At 41.1% G+C, this 14705-nt stretch overlaps 1 protein-coding gene across 3 annotated transcripts in view; it reads right to left on the bottom strand.

The window, feature by feature from the left end:
- Positions 1-4123: 4123 nt before the first annotated feature.
- Positions 4124-14705, bottom strand: part of MICAL2 (microtubule associated monooxygenase, calponin and LIM domain containing 2) — a 118057-nt gene continuing 107475 nt past the window's right edge. For all 3 annotated transcript variants that reach the window (XM_032111133.1, XM_032111134.1, XM_032111132.1), the window contains 5 exons: positions 14440-14532; positions 13026-13119; positions 7559-7658; positions 6287-6360; positions 4124-5403 (listed from right to left, as the gene is read on the bottom strand). In XM_032111133.1, coding sequence (XP_031967024.1) covers positions 5219-5403; positions 6287-6360; positions 7559-7658; positions 13026-13119; positions 14440-14532 — 546 coding nt within the window. In that variant the 3' untranslated portion in view covers positions 4124-5218. The remainder of the gene's footprint in view (positions 5404-6286; positions 6361-7558; positions 7659-13025; positions 13120-14439; positions 14533-14705) is intronic.

Genomic DNA, 14705 nt, shown 5'->3' with positions numbered 1-14705 from the left:
TCTGTGTGGTGAATTGCTCAATGTGCCCAGCCACCCCGAGTGATAAGTTAACAGCACAGTAAAGGAGCCTGCTGAGCAAAGAAGGTGTTTCCACACCATTTCAGCGTGGCTGCATTTTAACAGTAGAAAGCATCGTATCAGGGATAAAAGGGCTCCAGATTTTCATTGCCAGCATCACCTAAAACTCATGCTTGAGGATAAATTTGTTTCCAGCTCACAAGGTGAGAATAAGATTGGGCATATACATACGCCTGGATTTAATACACAGCTATGCTTTCTGCTTTAACTTCTTTGGTATAAGAATATTCTCTTTAAATAATATGACAAAATAACATAGTTTTATAAAAGTAACAGAGTATTTCCAACCAGATTGTTAAAAAGTACAATGAATTTTTATGGTACATTGAGGAGCAAAAAAGATAGACTAAGATGTGATGAGGAAAAATATGCATGAAAGACAAAAGATAACATGTTGTATACAGCCACAGAAATTAATAATTTAAAAGCTTCAAAGGAAAGAAAGTGGGTTTAAAACTTTTTGGTAAAAGGGGAACATCATCCTGGTATTCACCACCTGGCAACATGTTGTTACATCAATTAGTTATTTACAGAAACTGGGACAAGTGGACTTGCATTTACAACTGTCCTTCTTGAGACAGTTTTAGGAAAAAACCCCAATATGTGATTTTTTTTTTTCCTTACTAAGCTTCACTTGTACCCTTCATTTGGGCCTGTAGTTATGTACAGGTGTGTTACATGAATATTCCAGCAGGCACAGTACTGGCATGCAGGGCCATCAGGTCTCTTCATAGTTCATCAGAAGCAACAGAAGAAAGCACAATTTTTTCATAAATATCAGGCAAAGAGATTTGGGTGAAATCCAGCAAATACCTTGCCCATCATGAAGTATTTGCCAGGATCCAGGTTCATGAGATGTGGCTGCGATGAAAACTGCAGGGATAATATTTCCATGCTACCACGGCAAGCCCATTGTGCTAAACGATGCCAAAGTGTACGGTCCAGGCAAAACCCAGCAGGGACAGCTCTAAATCTTAACAGAAGCAAAGTTTTGAAAGATAAACAGAATCTCCAATCTGCTATGCCACATCCTGTTACTTGCTCAAGCAAGAAAGAAAACAGTGTATCTTTCTGGAAAAAGACTACTAAACTAATGTGAAAATCCTAGTTGAAATGCATTGGGCTACAAAGCGGAAGTTTCAAGGCACAAGACCTCTAAATTTGTTTCCTATGCCCAGAGAAACCTGGTCAAACACACTAAAAGTGAGTGAGGTGTCCCTTTACCTTGGAGGCAGATGGATCGGTCTTCATTCAAACAGTGGTTTACAAAATCATTTTCACAAACTTTTTATAGAATCACAGAACTGTTTAAGTTCGAAAAGACCTTTAAGATCAAGTCTAACCATTAACCCAGTACTGCCAAATCCACCACTAAACCATGTCCCTAAGCACCGAGTTTCTTTAGACCTGTGATCTTTTGAAGAGGGGACAAGGAGGGTGTGTGCATGCACTAGGATTAGAAGAACTTCAGTAAATTCCTGTGGTGGCATTTCTACCCTGCTCCTGGGCCAGAAAATTCCACAAGATGGAAGGGAAAGGTCATGACAGTAAAAGGAAAATCTCAGTTCAAAGATGCCAAAAATTACCTTGACCTCTGTAGAGAAGGAGCTGTCCATCTGTCCTGTGAGGAGGAGAGACCTATCAATCAGTTCAGAGTCATTGAGCAGGGAACAGTCATGCTGGCCCCAGTCTTGCTTATCCTTGTCTCTCCTCTGGGCAGCACATTGTCTTGCCCTGTAAGACTCTCCCACTGGTAGAAAGCAACAAAACACAGTGACCTGACAGAGGTAAAGTTAGTTGCATTTGAAAATTGACAATTATTTGAGAATTAAGATTTTGATCACCCTTTGATCAACACTTTTCCTTCGAGTCTTCAAGGAGCTGTTATAAATTGTGTGTCAAGCCTAAGGAAACCAGCTGGTGAATTCCTGGGTAAGCATGTGTGGAAGTTGTTGGTCTCATGGGGTTTGTAATCTTTTCTGTTAAAGGTGCCCCCTAACTTCAGAGTGTTGTTATTTCTGAACTACAAAAGGAATCTGTGTGTGATTTACTTACCAGTATATGAGCTAAGAAGATGATTTAATTTCTTACCTGTAGATCTTTCCTCATCACACATTATTACGCTGTAGGTGTCAGTGGAGAGAAATTTCTATGGAAATGATTCGGGGACTTCGAAGAGTGAGACAGAATTTTATTCTTTCCAATAGAAAATTTCTCACAACCAGCCCATTTAGACACAGTCAGTACAGTCCAGCACATCACATTATACCCCGAAATGATAGTGCCATGAACTTAAAAATGAACAAATCTATTACAAATTAGTGAGCCAAGTTACAGAAAAAGACTGAGCAGCAAGAAAACTCATAACCAAACCAGTGTTTAAATACATTTCTAATACAAGCCAACCATATGAAACTGACCTGTGAACAGTGCACATAGCTTCTCTTTTTTTAACCCCCTTCTGTACTCTCACAATACACAAAGACCTGCTTTAAATGACTTACGAGTTTATGATTTTCTAAATCACTTGCACAGTTTATTTTTGGATCTAATCTTGTGAGGTACTTAATATCAGGCAGGGTAACAGTAGCCTGACAGGTTTTTCCACCCAGGAGCAGACAGTTTTGGGTGGGGCATGTGTAACAACCACAGGGCATCCAGAAAAGTGTTTCTTTAGCCAAGATGATTTTGTGTGTCCATTAAGTTCTGATGGCCCTCAGCTTCTGTGGACTCTGATACTTCAGCTTTGGAGCTAAAGGGAAAGCACCCTTTGGAATTTGGTTTTATAGCTGAACAGGTATATGCTGTAAACTGAAATCTCAGGGCTTATTTGCAACAGCAACACAAATGTGAATAGACTTTTTAATTGTAAAATGAGGTGAAAAAACCAGTCTTTGATATAACTGGAGATTTCTGCAGAATTCCCCACCTGTGCAAAGCTTTAAGAATTTTGCTTTCAGACTTTTAAAAAATATCTTGAAAACATTATGACTCTCACAGAAAACTATGATAGATTTTCTAGACTGTCTTTTTCTACAGGACTTCATGAGGCAGTGATAAAACCCAGAATTTTTCTCCACAGAACTGGAAATACCAGCAGATCTCAACAGAGAAAATTAAAATATTTATTGCTTCTCTGCCTCTCCTACTTGTGTCAGTCTTAAGTAATAGATTTAGTTTAAAAAATCAATCACTGCAATCCATCATAGTAAAAATGTCATCTGAAGATCAGGTATGCTTAACCTATGAATGACAGGGGGAAAAAAGTCTGGTGGTTATTTTGGAACACATTTAAGGATTCTGCCCTATCTTCCCAGTATGATGAAAGACAAATTATATGTTAAAGCCCTGAATGCTGTGTTTTAAGGGTATCCCTTCAAGTTATGGTCACTGAGAACATTGTTTAAAATCTTAATTCATATTTTATTGCTAATTATTTACCAAACCTATAAAGCTGTCTACTCTACAATGCACAGCTTTGCTGTACACAGCTGTTAGAAATACACATTTATCAATCAAAATTAGAGACAACATCCAAACTGTAAAATGTAACCAGACACTCCTACCCTCTTTAAACAGTCTAATAAATAAATATGAATAAATACTGCAGAGCAATAGTATAAAGCTTGCACCAACAGAGGTATATTATTTATCTGTGGCCAATAGCAAAAACTTGCTTTTACCTTTAGAAAGGGTATTTCAAATTTCTTGCAAAACAGCAAAAAAACCCCAACCCTGAAGATAATTAATAAATTATTGTGACAGGATCCAGTGTGTCTGTTACTTTACCTGTACTCACCAAGAGGTTTTTCAGTTTAAAGCTTTTTTAACAGGAATGCTTCTCTCTTTGGCTGTACCATAGGCAGATGCTGCAAATTAGCACCATTCATGAAATAATGAGAACATCAAATCTCAGAGCACGAGGTAAAATGATATTCAGAAAGAAACAGTCTTTCAGTTTTTTTCAGTTTGAAAATCTAGTGCATCACACATACAGTTGGGAATGTTACCAATCTTAAATTGCAGAATTATCTCAGATTTAAGAAGGTACTTAAATTAGGAGAATTTCTGCACTGTTTTGCCAATATCTACAAATGCATGTACCAAAAGGATAGGAGATGGTCCCTTTAAGCAAAAAAAGTGCATATATTCTCAAGCAGCAAGATAAATGTAATTTAAACATAGCACAGTATTTTCTATCAAATGTTGATATTAAAAACTCAACATTTTTTGCAGTCATTTTAAGGGATTATTCTCGGGGAGGTCTTTAAATGCTATACCATTCATCACACTCAACAATACAACTTGAGATGTATGTTCTGAAGGAATTGTAAAGTCTGTCATAGTAAAGCTTGCCCTATAAATATCAATTGGGTGAATTACTATTTTAAAATTATCTTTTATCGTATTTTAAAGACTTTAATAATCTCTGATATACAGAAACTTCTTCGAGCATGTAACAGCTGAAACGATAGTCATCCCTTTGATAATCCCTTACCATTTTACAAAATGCAGGGATTTAACATTGCTTTAACTTCTTGTTCAAAAATACACAGTGCAATAAAACTTATAAATACCTGAAAAATTAATTTCTGACATTGCATTTACAGTAGTTTTAGTAAGTGCTTATATGTAGTCATTAGTCAAATGACTCTTCCTCCACCAGAAATAAAGACTAACACTATTTTTATGAGATGCTTGTTTTCTGACGTTTCTATAGTTGACCATGGCTTGGCTGTGCCAAAATATTAACAAAGCCACACAGAGATTCAGACAAACAGATGGAAAGTAAGGCTGTCTCAGGAATACTAAATGATGTCATCATGTTCCTCAGAAACTCTACTCTGAGCATTAAAATAAAATTCCAAGAGAATAATAGAGCTCTGATTTCCCTTTCACAGACCCTGGTGCCCATCAGACAGGCAAATTCAGTCCAGATCTGTATCCCAGTGATCCTTTGAGCTGACAGTGAAACGGCTGTCTCTGGTGTGAGCAAAAGAACGACTTTAAAGCTTTTGATAACAAAATGATGTGTTTCCCAAATAAGCTGATTTTAAATATGAATTCCTTCATTTGCCACAAGACTGTATCCCCGTGATAGGGAATACTGCTGAAAGGATGTTTATTCGCATGTGGCTGTTTAAATCCTGCTCAGATGATAACCTGTAGATAAGATAAAGCTTTCGAAGTGCTGGTCTTCTGCTCTTTCTTTCACTCTCTGCTCTTCTAAGGTACAGACGAGTCTGTCCCTTTCTTCAACAAGTTTCATCATCTCAGTAAAAATTTCATCCTCCTCATTCAGATCCATCTCATCTTTAAGGCTGTCTAAAAGATCACAAAAAAGAGGTTAAAAACGAGATCACTGTTTGCATTTTAACTGTTAGTGCACAGCTTGAATTAACATTATAGTCAATGACTATAATGAAGTCAATAGTAGTTAGTATTTTTCAAGTTAGAGTTCCGGGTTCAGGGAAATTTTCTCCTGGGTTTGGGCCATTTGAAGTTGACCACTAGGGCTCATAATGTCTAGGGTAGATCTTTTAACAAAAGTTAGACTGGAAGGGATAGGAAAAGCACTAGTTATTTATAAAAACTACTAAGCTGTAGTTTAAATTTAGTTTATAAGGTAAAAATCCCAACATGAAATGTAGTACCTGTAAGAAAATGGAAAGTATTTTTCAGAAAACGTACTGAAAGCTGCTGTCACTTGCAATCCACATGCCTAGAACACAGCAGGATATTTTGGGGTACTCAGTGCTATGGAGCCACTCTTCTCCCTGCATTCCTCCTCCCCATGCTCCCTTTTCAAATGCCACATGAAAGGACAAGCCCAAACTGTAATCCCAAATACCTCAAAGCAGTTCCAAAACACTGTGGTAACCAGCAATGCTACATAAGAGCAGATAACCTCCTTTGTTTAGGTGTCTGAAGAAGTTTCTTCCCATTGCTGCCCATCATCAGCTGGACATGGCTGCCTGGAGAGCACAATTAGTGTAATTACACGTGCAGTGCTTCTGATCCCGTTCAGTGTAGAACTGGGCAGGTCAGCTCAGCTGTCTTCACTAGGAGTCCGAGGAGATCTCACATTTTGCTGGCTGAGCTGCACTCAGAGGGAGCACAGGAGCCTTGGCCACCCTGGTCCTTTTTGGACAAGGGGTTGGCACGGTCTGTCCCTGCGGGCTGGAGCACACTGTCCCCTTTGACTTACCATCAATGGCCATTTTCTCTCTCAGCTTTTGTTCCAGCCTGCTTTGGTGGTCCTCCAGTTCTAGCTCTTGGGCTCTGGATGCAGCAAAAAATATGTTAAAGAAGAGGCTTTTTTCAGTGAAGACATACATGTTATTTCAATTACGAGATTCTGTGTTCTGCTTATCCAGTATTTTCTCCTCATGGGCTACCAAGGCTAAAAGGTTTGCCTGTGCCAACATCTCCGGAGCAGCTCCAGAAGTACCACTGCCACCTTTTACATTATGTATGGCATTAAACTCCCCCATACCCAGCAGTGCTTAAGGCTTTGAACCATCTGTGCTTTGTTGGTGGCACCCACAGTGTAACTCTGGATAGGGCTGAGCACTCCCACACGTGAGGGGCCTCACCAGGCCCTCTGCACAGGTCCTGAGGGAGAGGAATTAACACGTGAACACACCCAGACCACAACATTCTGTGTCCTGCGGTGCTAAAAGCAGCCCACTGTTGCTTTTTTAACTCCCGGTGTGAGAAGAAAGCATTGCTACCACAACACCCGATGACAAGGAGAGGGGCAAGAAAGGGTCGGCCCCCCGCAGCATCAGCACAGCCGGGGAGAAACTGGGGTGCAGCTGGAGCTCGTGGCTGGGCTGGGTGATATGGGAATGATAAATGGCAATGAGCAGCCTGCACAGGTGGGAAATCCAGGCGTGAGTAAGGACTGCTGAGGCTCCCATTGCCTTCCCACACTGCCCACAAACAGTGGAGAAAATACCCGAGAGTCACCTCGGCCTGTCTCCAGTGTGTTTGCAGGGAGGCGAGGTGAGGGAGCTACAGCAAACATTGTTTGCATCAACCACAACAGTGGCATCTGAGGTGGGGTTTATTTGCTTGTTGTGTTGCTGTACCTGCTTGTTTCATTGCTGTAGTGAATTTCTAGATCTTTTTTTCCTATGTCCAGTAAAACCAGATGAATTTGTCAGACTATTTTTCTTCCCAGGAGAAAGCACCCCAGTGTTCATTAGACCCATATTATGTGAAGGCAGAGGTCTCTGTGCCACACTGGTTCAGAGTATCATATAGGATTGAAATATTTGAACCACTGAGAGAGGGAAGGACGAGGAGGCCCCAGCTACAAATCTGTGTTCAAACAGGTTGTAGCTACTCTGGGTTTTATTCCACAACTGTCTGGAACTGCAGCACGCAGCAAGGTGTTCAGGTACATTGTGAGATGTGAGTACACTTTTTTCCTCTCCCCTCCCCATCTTTAATACTAATGCTTGTCCTTACTTACATAATCAGGAGGTCAGACTCATAACGCATTAATTTATTCTTCTCCATGACCAGCTCAAACCATTCATGTAGCATCTGATTTTCATCCTTTGTGCCTGAATCTGTGTAAAATAGGAGACTTCAGTGTGCTTTACCAGCTTTCTTTCCAATGCTTTTGCCAACTAAGTTCTCTTTCAGTAGTCCTCCTTGTAAGCCCACATTATTCAAATGGAGATGGTTTTGCTGTATGCAGCTTCCACCAGTAATGGCTGGGTACAACAAGTCTAACATTTTTTTGTCTCTTTTTTGTTGACTGTTGTGGCTAATTGCCGTTAAAGATGCACTGGATTTTAAAACACTTTTGTCTTAAAGATTTTCCTTTCAAATAATCACATAGACTTTAATGGGCACTATTTCTGTCTCTTAGCTCTGCCTTTGATAAGAGAGTTTTCTCTGTTGAAACTGGGCTTCAGAGCTGAGCTATGTCTAAGTGGATACTCCATTAACACAATCAGCCTTCAGGATGCACATGCTGGCAAGTATCAACTTAACCTCTGCTTCCAGTGGACATCAGACACACAACCAAATCCTCTTCAAATTTCCCTTCCCTTGTCAGCTGGCCTCTAAATCTGCAGCTGCTTTGAATGACAAATCTATGATTACTGGGTGGGTTTATAACACTTTGGGCTGGGGCATCACTGGTAGACAGTCTTCCTCCCAAAGAGCTCACAGCTTGACTCTGCCTTGCTGAAGAAAATGATGGATCTCTTTCATCAAGTGAGGACCTTTACTCTCCTAAAATACCATCTGTACAAAACTCTTTGGCAAGGAAGAACCCCTGGGTGTTTTCAAATGGCAAGTCAGAGAACATACGTATTTCTTTTCCTTGCTGTCCTTTGTAACATCCTCATGACCTCACATTTTCCATTCATTTTTTTCCCAAAACAAAGCCACCCCACCTCCCTTTGTTGCAGAATTACAGTGGCAGTGATGGCACTGCCAACACACCTCCCACTTCTGTTCTGCCCATCCACTGCCTGCTGCGACAAAATGGTGATCACTTGTAGGAAGCAAGTATCTTTCACTGCTCCAGGTTGAGGCAACAATCTAAGTGACACACTGGCACCTTCAGAAGCATAAAGCCAACAGCCAGCCCATGCTCCTGCCCCAGCACATGGTATTTGCACTCCCCACCACACATGGAAGCAGGGATGGCCAGACTTAGGATGCAGCAAAAGGAGTACGGCCAGCAGGCAGGGGAACCAGTTCTTTGCTCCTCAGTCCTTACACCACAGTGCTAGATAAACAACAATAAAATCCCCACAAACCAGCCTGGCTGTTTTCTATGGATGGAAGCTTATATGATTTCTCGTACTTTAAGAGGACTGCACCTGTATTTTATGTGACTCAGAGCACTGAAACTTAACCCAAAATGTCTCAGGTTCAAGCTCCAGAGACATCAATTACAAGAGTATCACTAAACTAGATTACCAAGGGGAGAGACAGACAGAGTCCTGGGCAGTTCAGCAGCGTTTCTGATGCCTTTCTTTCTTGTCATTTTGAAATGTGCTTTATTTTTTTGCCCCAGGTATTACCCTCTTGTCTCTACAACTTAAGCTGCCCCTCACTCTTAGGTCAGAGCCAGGATTTGACTCCACTCAAAAGCAGCAGTTTAAAGCCCATATCCTTGGGGCAGCAACGATGTCACCCAGTGAAGCCCTTTAGCCATCTTCCTGAGCCAAGAGAAATTGCTGGGTGTTTGGGATCACCAGCCCATTTGCATGCCTTCACCAGACACCATCATCCCAGGGAACCCAGGTCACCTCCTGCCAGCACCGGAGGAGTTACCTGGGCCCATGCTGGTGTGGGTGCAGTTCTGCAGTTTGTCATCAGGACTTGACCCCAACTGGAAATTACCATGAAACAGGAGGATAAAACAGCAGGAGGAGGCAGAGCAATCCCTCTTCAATTTCTGCCTGATTCCATTAAAACTTGGCAGTAATGGATGTGTTCCTGTGGGATCTTCCAGGTCAGCAAGCGGTGATAAAAAGTGTCTTCTCAGAGTGACTGCAGGAGCAGTCCTTGCTGGAACATGCCAGTTTCTTACAGATCCAGTTCAAGGATGCAGCATCAGTATTCAGAGCCTTAGGTCTTTGTATGCCACCATAAGAAGTTATCATCAAACTTTGATTTATTTTACTGTCAGTAAAAACACTGCAATCGCTGTTATGCATTAAGTGTGGCACAGACACAAACTGTTACTGTTCCATTTTTGTTGTTTCCTTGTTTAGGCACTTTTAACTTTTACTCTTTACACGCTAAAATCATTGTATCTCTAATAAAAGACTGTGTATTGTAGGTTGATTGAGGTAAGCAAAGATAACACACTTTGCAGAAGAACATTCATTTTTGCAAAATCCTCAGTGCAAGATGAAATAAAAGTAGCCCTTGTTTTGCCTCCTCCTCCATCCCACAGAACGCCCCCTAAGTGTTCCCAGGGGCATTTTTTCCCTGAGCTTTTCAAATGTTTGTTACTACCAATGTTAATTGTTATTTAAGTCTGATGGAGTGCTCAATGCCTTCCAAGGGCAGAACAAACCAAAGAAGCATTTTGCATAATGCAGTTCGACAGATCTTTCTAAAGGTTAGAGGGAAAACAGTTTGTGAGTTTGTTTTGTGTTGGCCTTTCCCTACAGCATTGCTAAAGCAAACCTTTCCTCCTGGTTTATCCAAGTCTCGTTTGACTGAGATCCATTTGAAAGTCAGACATTCTTCTAATTACATCATAGGTGTTTCTATTTTCATCACTTTGGAAGGAATTGTACAGGCTGTGGAGGAGTATTTACTGAACACTCCTCTCAAAACCTGAACCTTCTGTTCTCCGGATTGACGCTCCACTGTCCTTCCTTACAGTCACCACACAGTAAAGGGGTCTTGGCCAGTTTGCACCATTATAGGTACAGTTAAACCTCATATTCCTTACTTCTACAGGTTTACAACTGATTTCTTTTGACTATGTTGAAAATTCCAAGACACCTTGGATATGTTTTTTATGAAATCAAAAACTAGCTACAACATGTGCAGATATTTGTTCGCCTTCCGAAGCACCGAGACATTTCTTCATGTTCTCTCTCAACGCAGGTTTTCTTCTTTACCATCATTGTTCATGATTTGTTTAGTCAACTGAGCCATTATGCTAATTTCAGTGGAAAACGTGTTTTGAGATTTTTATTTCTGTATTTTCTTGTAGGCAGAAGCTCTCCATAAGCCTTCACAAATGTCAGTGGAAAACAAAGCAACGGTACATCAGTGATTTATTATTTGGTATTTTGAAGTGGAATAAAGGAAATAACGAGCATGAAAAATTACTCATTTTTCTCAGGTTTTTTGGGGTGTTTTTTGGGGTGTTTTTTGGGGGCCTTGTTGTTTTTTTTTTTTAATGCATGAATTGTTGTCACTACAATTAGAAGATCATCAAAACCTCATTTTGCTCATCAGTCTTCATGGCAGTTGTTTCGCACCCACGCATGTTCTCTTCTAATTCAGTTGAGGAGCTAATGAATAACTCCCCCTAACAAAGGGGCCATTCATCCCAGGCTTACAGAATTATTAGAGGAGAGTTACGTAAATGTCACTGAAGACTGGTGTTTGCAGGCCTGCCTCTAAATTTGGTTATTCACAACCTTTGCAGCTCAATATTATTGCTGAACTGTGATCGTTTTCTAATTACCTTAATAATACCTATTAAATCACTTGAATTGCATAAGCGCAGACCTGCTTAAATACAACTTAACCTAATAAACACTGGTCATTCATTAAACAATAATGCTCATTATTTTTAGGAAGCTTGAACAGAATATTAAACTCACCAATTCCTGCATCATTACACATTTGTTATTACAAGCAACAAAGCACTCACATTTTGTCTGGGAAACTCACAGCTTCGTGCTTTTGCAGCAGAAGAGTTATTGAGAGACAGTAACATCCTACGTTTCAGTATCTGCCCTATTTGTAACTGGCCACCTACACACAAACAATCAACAGGGAGAAAAAAACAGTACTTTCACCTTAATGAGGGCAATCCAATTACCAAGGATGGTAAGAGAATGAGAAGCATCGATCTCTTGGCTGACAGCCTTCTTTAGGAAATGCGATTGTCAAAACAGCAACAACAAGAAGTGGCTCTAGGCCATTTATCCTGGTATTCGGTGTCTATCCCAAGAGCTAGAAGATTCTTGTCCCTCTCTATTTTTGAGGTTTCCAAAAAACAACCACCTTTATACAAATCAGAAGAAAAAAGCTAACTCTCCAAATCCTCAAAGCATTTTTAGCAGACTTTCTCACGGGCAGTAAGGTGGGTGCTGTTTGATAAAGGGTTATGATTTCATTTAAGAAAAATAGATGCTAGCCTTTTAAATAAAATTTGGAATAGACTGACACGATCAATTCTAGGAAATTAGTTAATAAATATAAAAGGTTGGGCGAATGCTCTCTTGCCAAACTGATTAGTGCAGTGTCAGAATAGGGGTGAGAGCAGCTATGAAATATGGCATTAAAAAGGCCAGCATGTAGCGTTGGACTGGATTGCCTGGTTAAGACAACAACAAGATCAGGTGCCAAAATATATCTGGGTTTTCCGTGTTGTGCAACTGCCTGTCAGGAAAACACAAGGCTCAGTTTTCTAAAGTGGAGGTAAAGACATTTGCATTCAGGCTGTCAGTCCCTCCCGCACAGAACCCCCGCCCCCTCTGCAGTCCTTTACGTGCATGGTTCACACGCCCATCCCCATTTTGAGCCTGGCAGGAGCCCCAGGTGTCCTGTCCCTGTGCTTCACCCCGTGTGTGCTGGGGAGCAGTGCCAAGGCTGGGCCAGTGGCAGGATCCTACAACCCTCGGGGCTTGGGAGTGTCGGCTCAGGTGAGGGAAAACCTTGCCTCTGGCTGGGGCCAGGGTGACATCCCTGTCATCTTCTGCCCACTGGGTGAAAAGCTGTGCTGCTGGGATCTCTGTGTGTGCTTGCATGCTGCTGTTGCTATAGCATGGCCACTGGCTCTAATCATATTAATGGCATTTCACACTCCAGGAAAGTCATTAAGGACTCTGTTACTAGGCATGGGCTGCTGCTGGCTTGGTAACTGAGATACAGCTCCTGGAAACCTCACTGGTTCCCTCCACAAGATGAAATTAAGCTCAGGATGGGACTTAAAAAAAAAAAAGGGGGAGGTGAGGGGAAAAGTAAATTCAGGTTCAATAGCATTGTAAATCATTCCAAATCTGTGATAACCAACAGAAAATTTAAAGCCTTCAATGTAAAGGTACTTCAGCTAACAAAGAGTTTGAGAAAATGCTTAAAGAATTATTTTTGTCCTGCCAGTTATTGTTCCTTGTCAGATTTTGCATCAAACTATTTCCATGACAACCATTAAAACCCTCTGCTTTGAAACAGGTTGAAAAACCCACCACCAAACAAGCAAACACTGCTTTGTGTACCTGCTTCTCCTCTTAGTTCTCTCTCCAGTTCAACACCAAAAATCTCCAGAGCTCTTTGTCTTTCCTCCAGTTCTTCTAGTTGGCGCTGGACTGCCTGCAAAAATGTAATGATATAAAAGCTACAGACAGAGCTTCAAAATTCGGAGACAAAAGATGGTCTCAGTGCTTAGAGAAACAGCTTGGAAAGGTCTTGGAGGAGTCGTGGCTCTTGCCAACTCATGGAGTGTTCCAAGCACCTAAGCAATTTAAATATGCCACTAGATGTCAATCACAATTTTATGGGGGTATCACAGGTACCAAAAGAACCTCAGTTTTTTCTGAGTTTTAGCTCTCCCATTGTAAAAAAGAGATCGTAATGTTTCTCTGTCTCACAAGGCATAAAAAGTCAATGCTTTCATATTCAGAGACATACATTCTGAGATATTACATTGATAAAGCTCATATAAATAGGGAAGGTTTACAGCTAGAAAGCTCTGCTAGCTATTTTATTGTCCATGGGATTTTTTTGGTTTTCTTTCATATTTCACAAGCTTTTGACCCAGAAAGAAAAGGGTCTAATAGCTAAGATGTGACAATTCAGTGGCACTTCAGGAAGGATTTCTACATCCATTGTCCATTCCCTTTTAAATAAGATTTTCAGAGGTGTGGTGGGGATAAAAGGCATGAAACACCTTAAAAGGTTGAAATGTCAAAGACAGATGCTCAGCAGTTCCCATTTCAGGCTGTGTTAGGGCATTCCAAGCCAAGCCCTCAGCAACAGCCTAATACGAAAGATCAATCAAAAAGTTTGGACTTGATTGTCTCCACAAAGCAGTAAAATAAGAGTAGTCTGAGATCAAATTGTGCAGAAGTGCATTTACAAATCTTAAACTGTAATTGGGAATAATAACACGTCAGTAGAGTCCAGAGCTTTCCTAGCATTTTCTGAGGAGCAGGGCCTGTATAAAATGAAGTGACTTTCCATCATTAAGGAAAAATATGGTTCACTTTCATTGTTATGGCAGGGAGAGAACAAAAGCCATCACTGTATTTTTGTATCCTCCTGTAATACACAGAGGTAATCGCCGAGTTTCTTACATTCTGTGGGGTTGATGTTATTTCCCCTTTCTATCTCTTTCCCTCTTCAGTGTATTCTTATTGCCAGTCACTATTCCCTCTTGTTCTTCATCCACAATTACAAAATTATGATGATAATTATGATGATCTCCAGGGACTGACATGGATTTGTCACTCAGAGGGATGCAGGGCCCTGCCACATGCACTTTCCTGCCCCTGGTGGTTGGGGGGATTTCAGCACAGAAGGCAGTGAGCCACAGTGAGGACTGAGGGGAGATGCAGAGCCCATTTTGGATACCCCCATCCTCACGAGTCACTCTTGGGAGACAAAGGGGACATCTGCGAGCTACATTTTCACCTGTGCTTTGTGAAGCCTCTTCAGCTCCTCTTGTTTAATCAACTGCTTTGTCTCCTTCTCCAGCTTCCTTCTCCTTCTGAGAGCCCTTTTTGCCTACAAAAGACACAGAGAGAAAGAAAAAGGCAATCAAAGCAGAAGTATGCTATTGCAGCTTTCCTCCAGCCTCCCCCAGAATCACGGAGCCGCTGAGGTTAGGTCTGCCCCGATCCCCTGCCCAAAGCAGGGTGAGCTACTGCAGGGTGCTCGGGGCAAAAGGGAAACATTCC

This window comes from Corvus moneduloides, chromosome 6 (genome assembly GCF_009650955.1).
Source record: "Corvus moneduloides isolate bCorMon1 chromosome 6, bCorMon1.pri, whole genome shotgun sequence".
NCBI lineage: Eukaryota > Metazoa > Chordata > Aves > Passeriformes > Corvidae > Corvus > Corvus moneduloides.
This window is presented reverse-complemented; position numbering and strand designations above follow the sequence as displayed.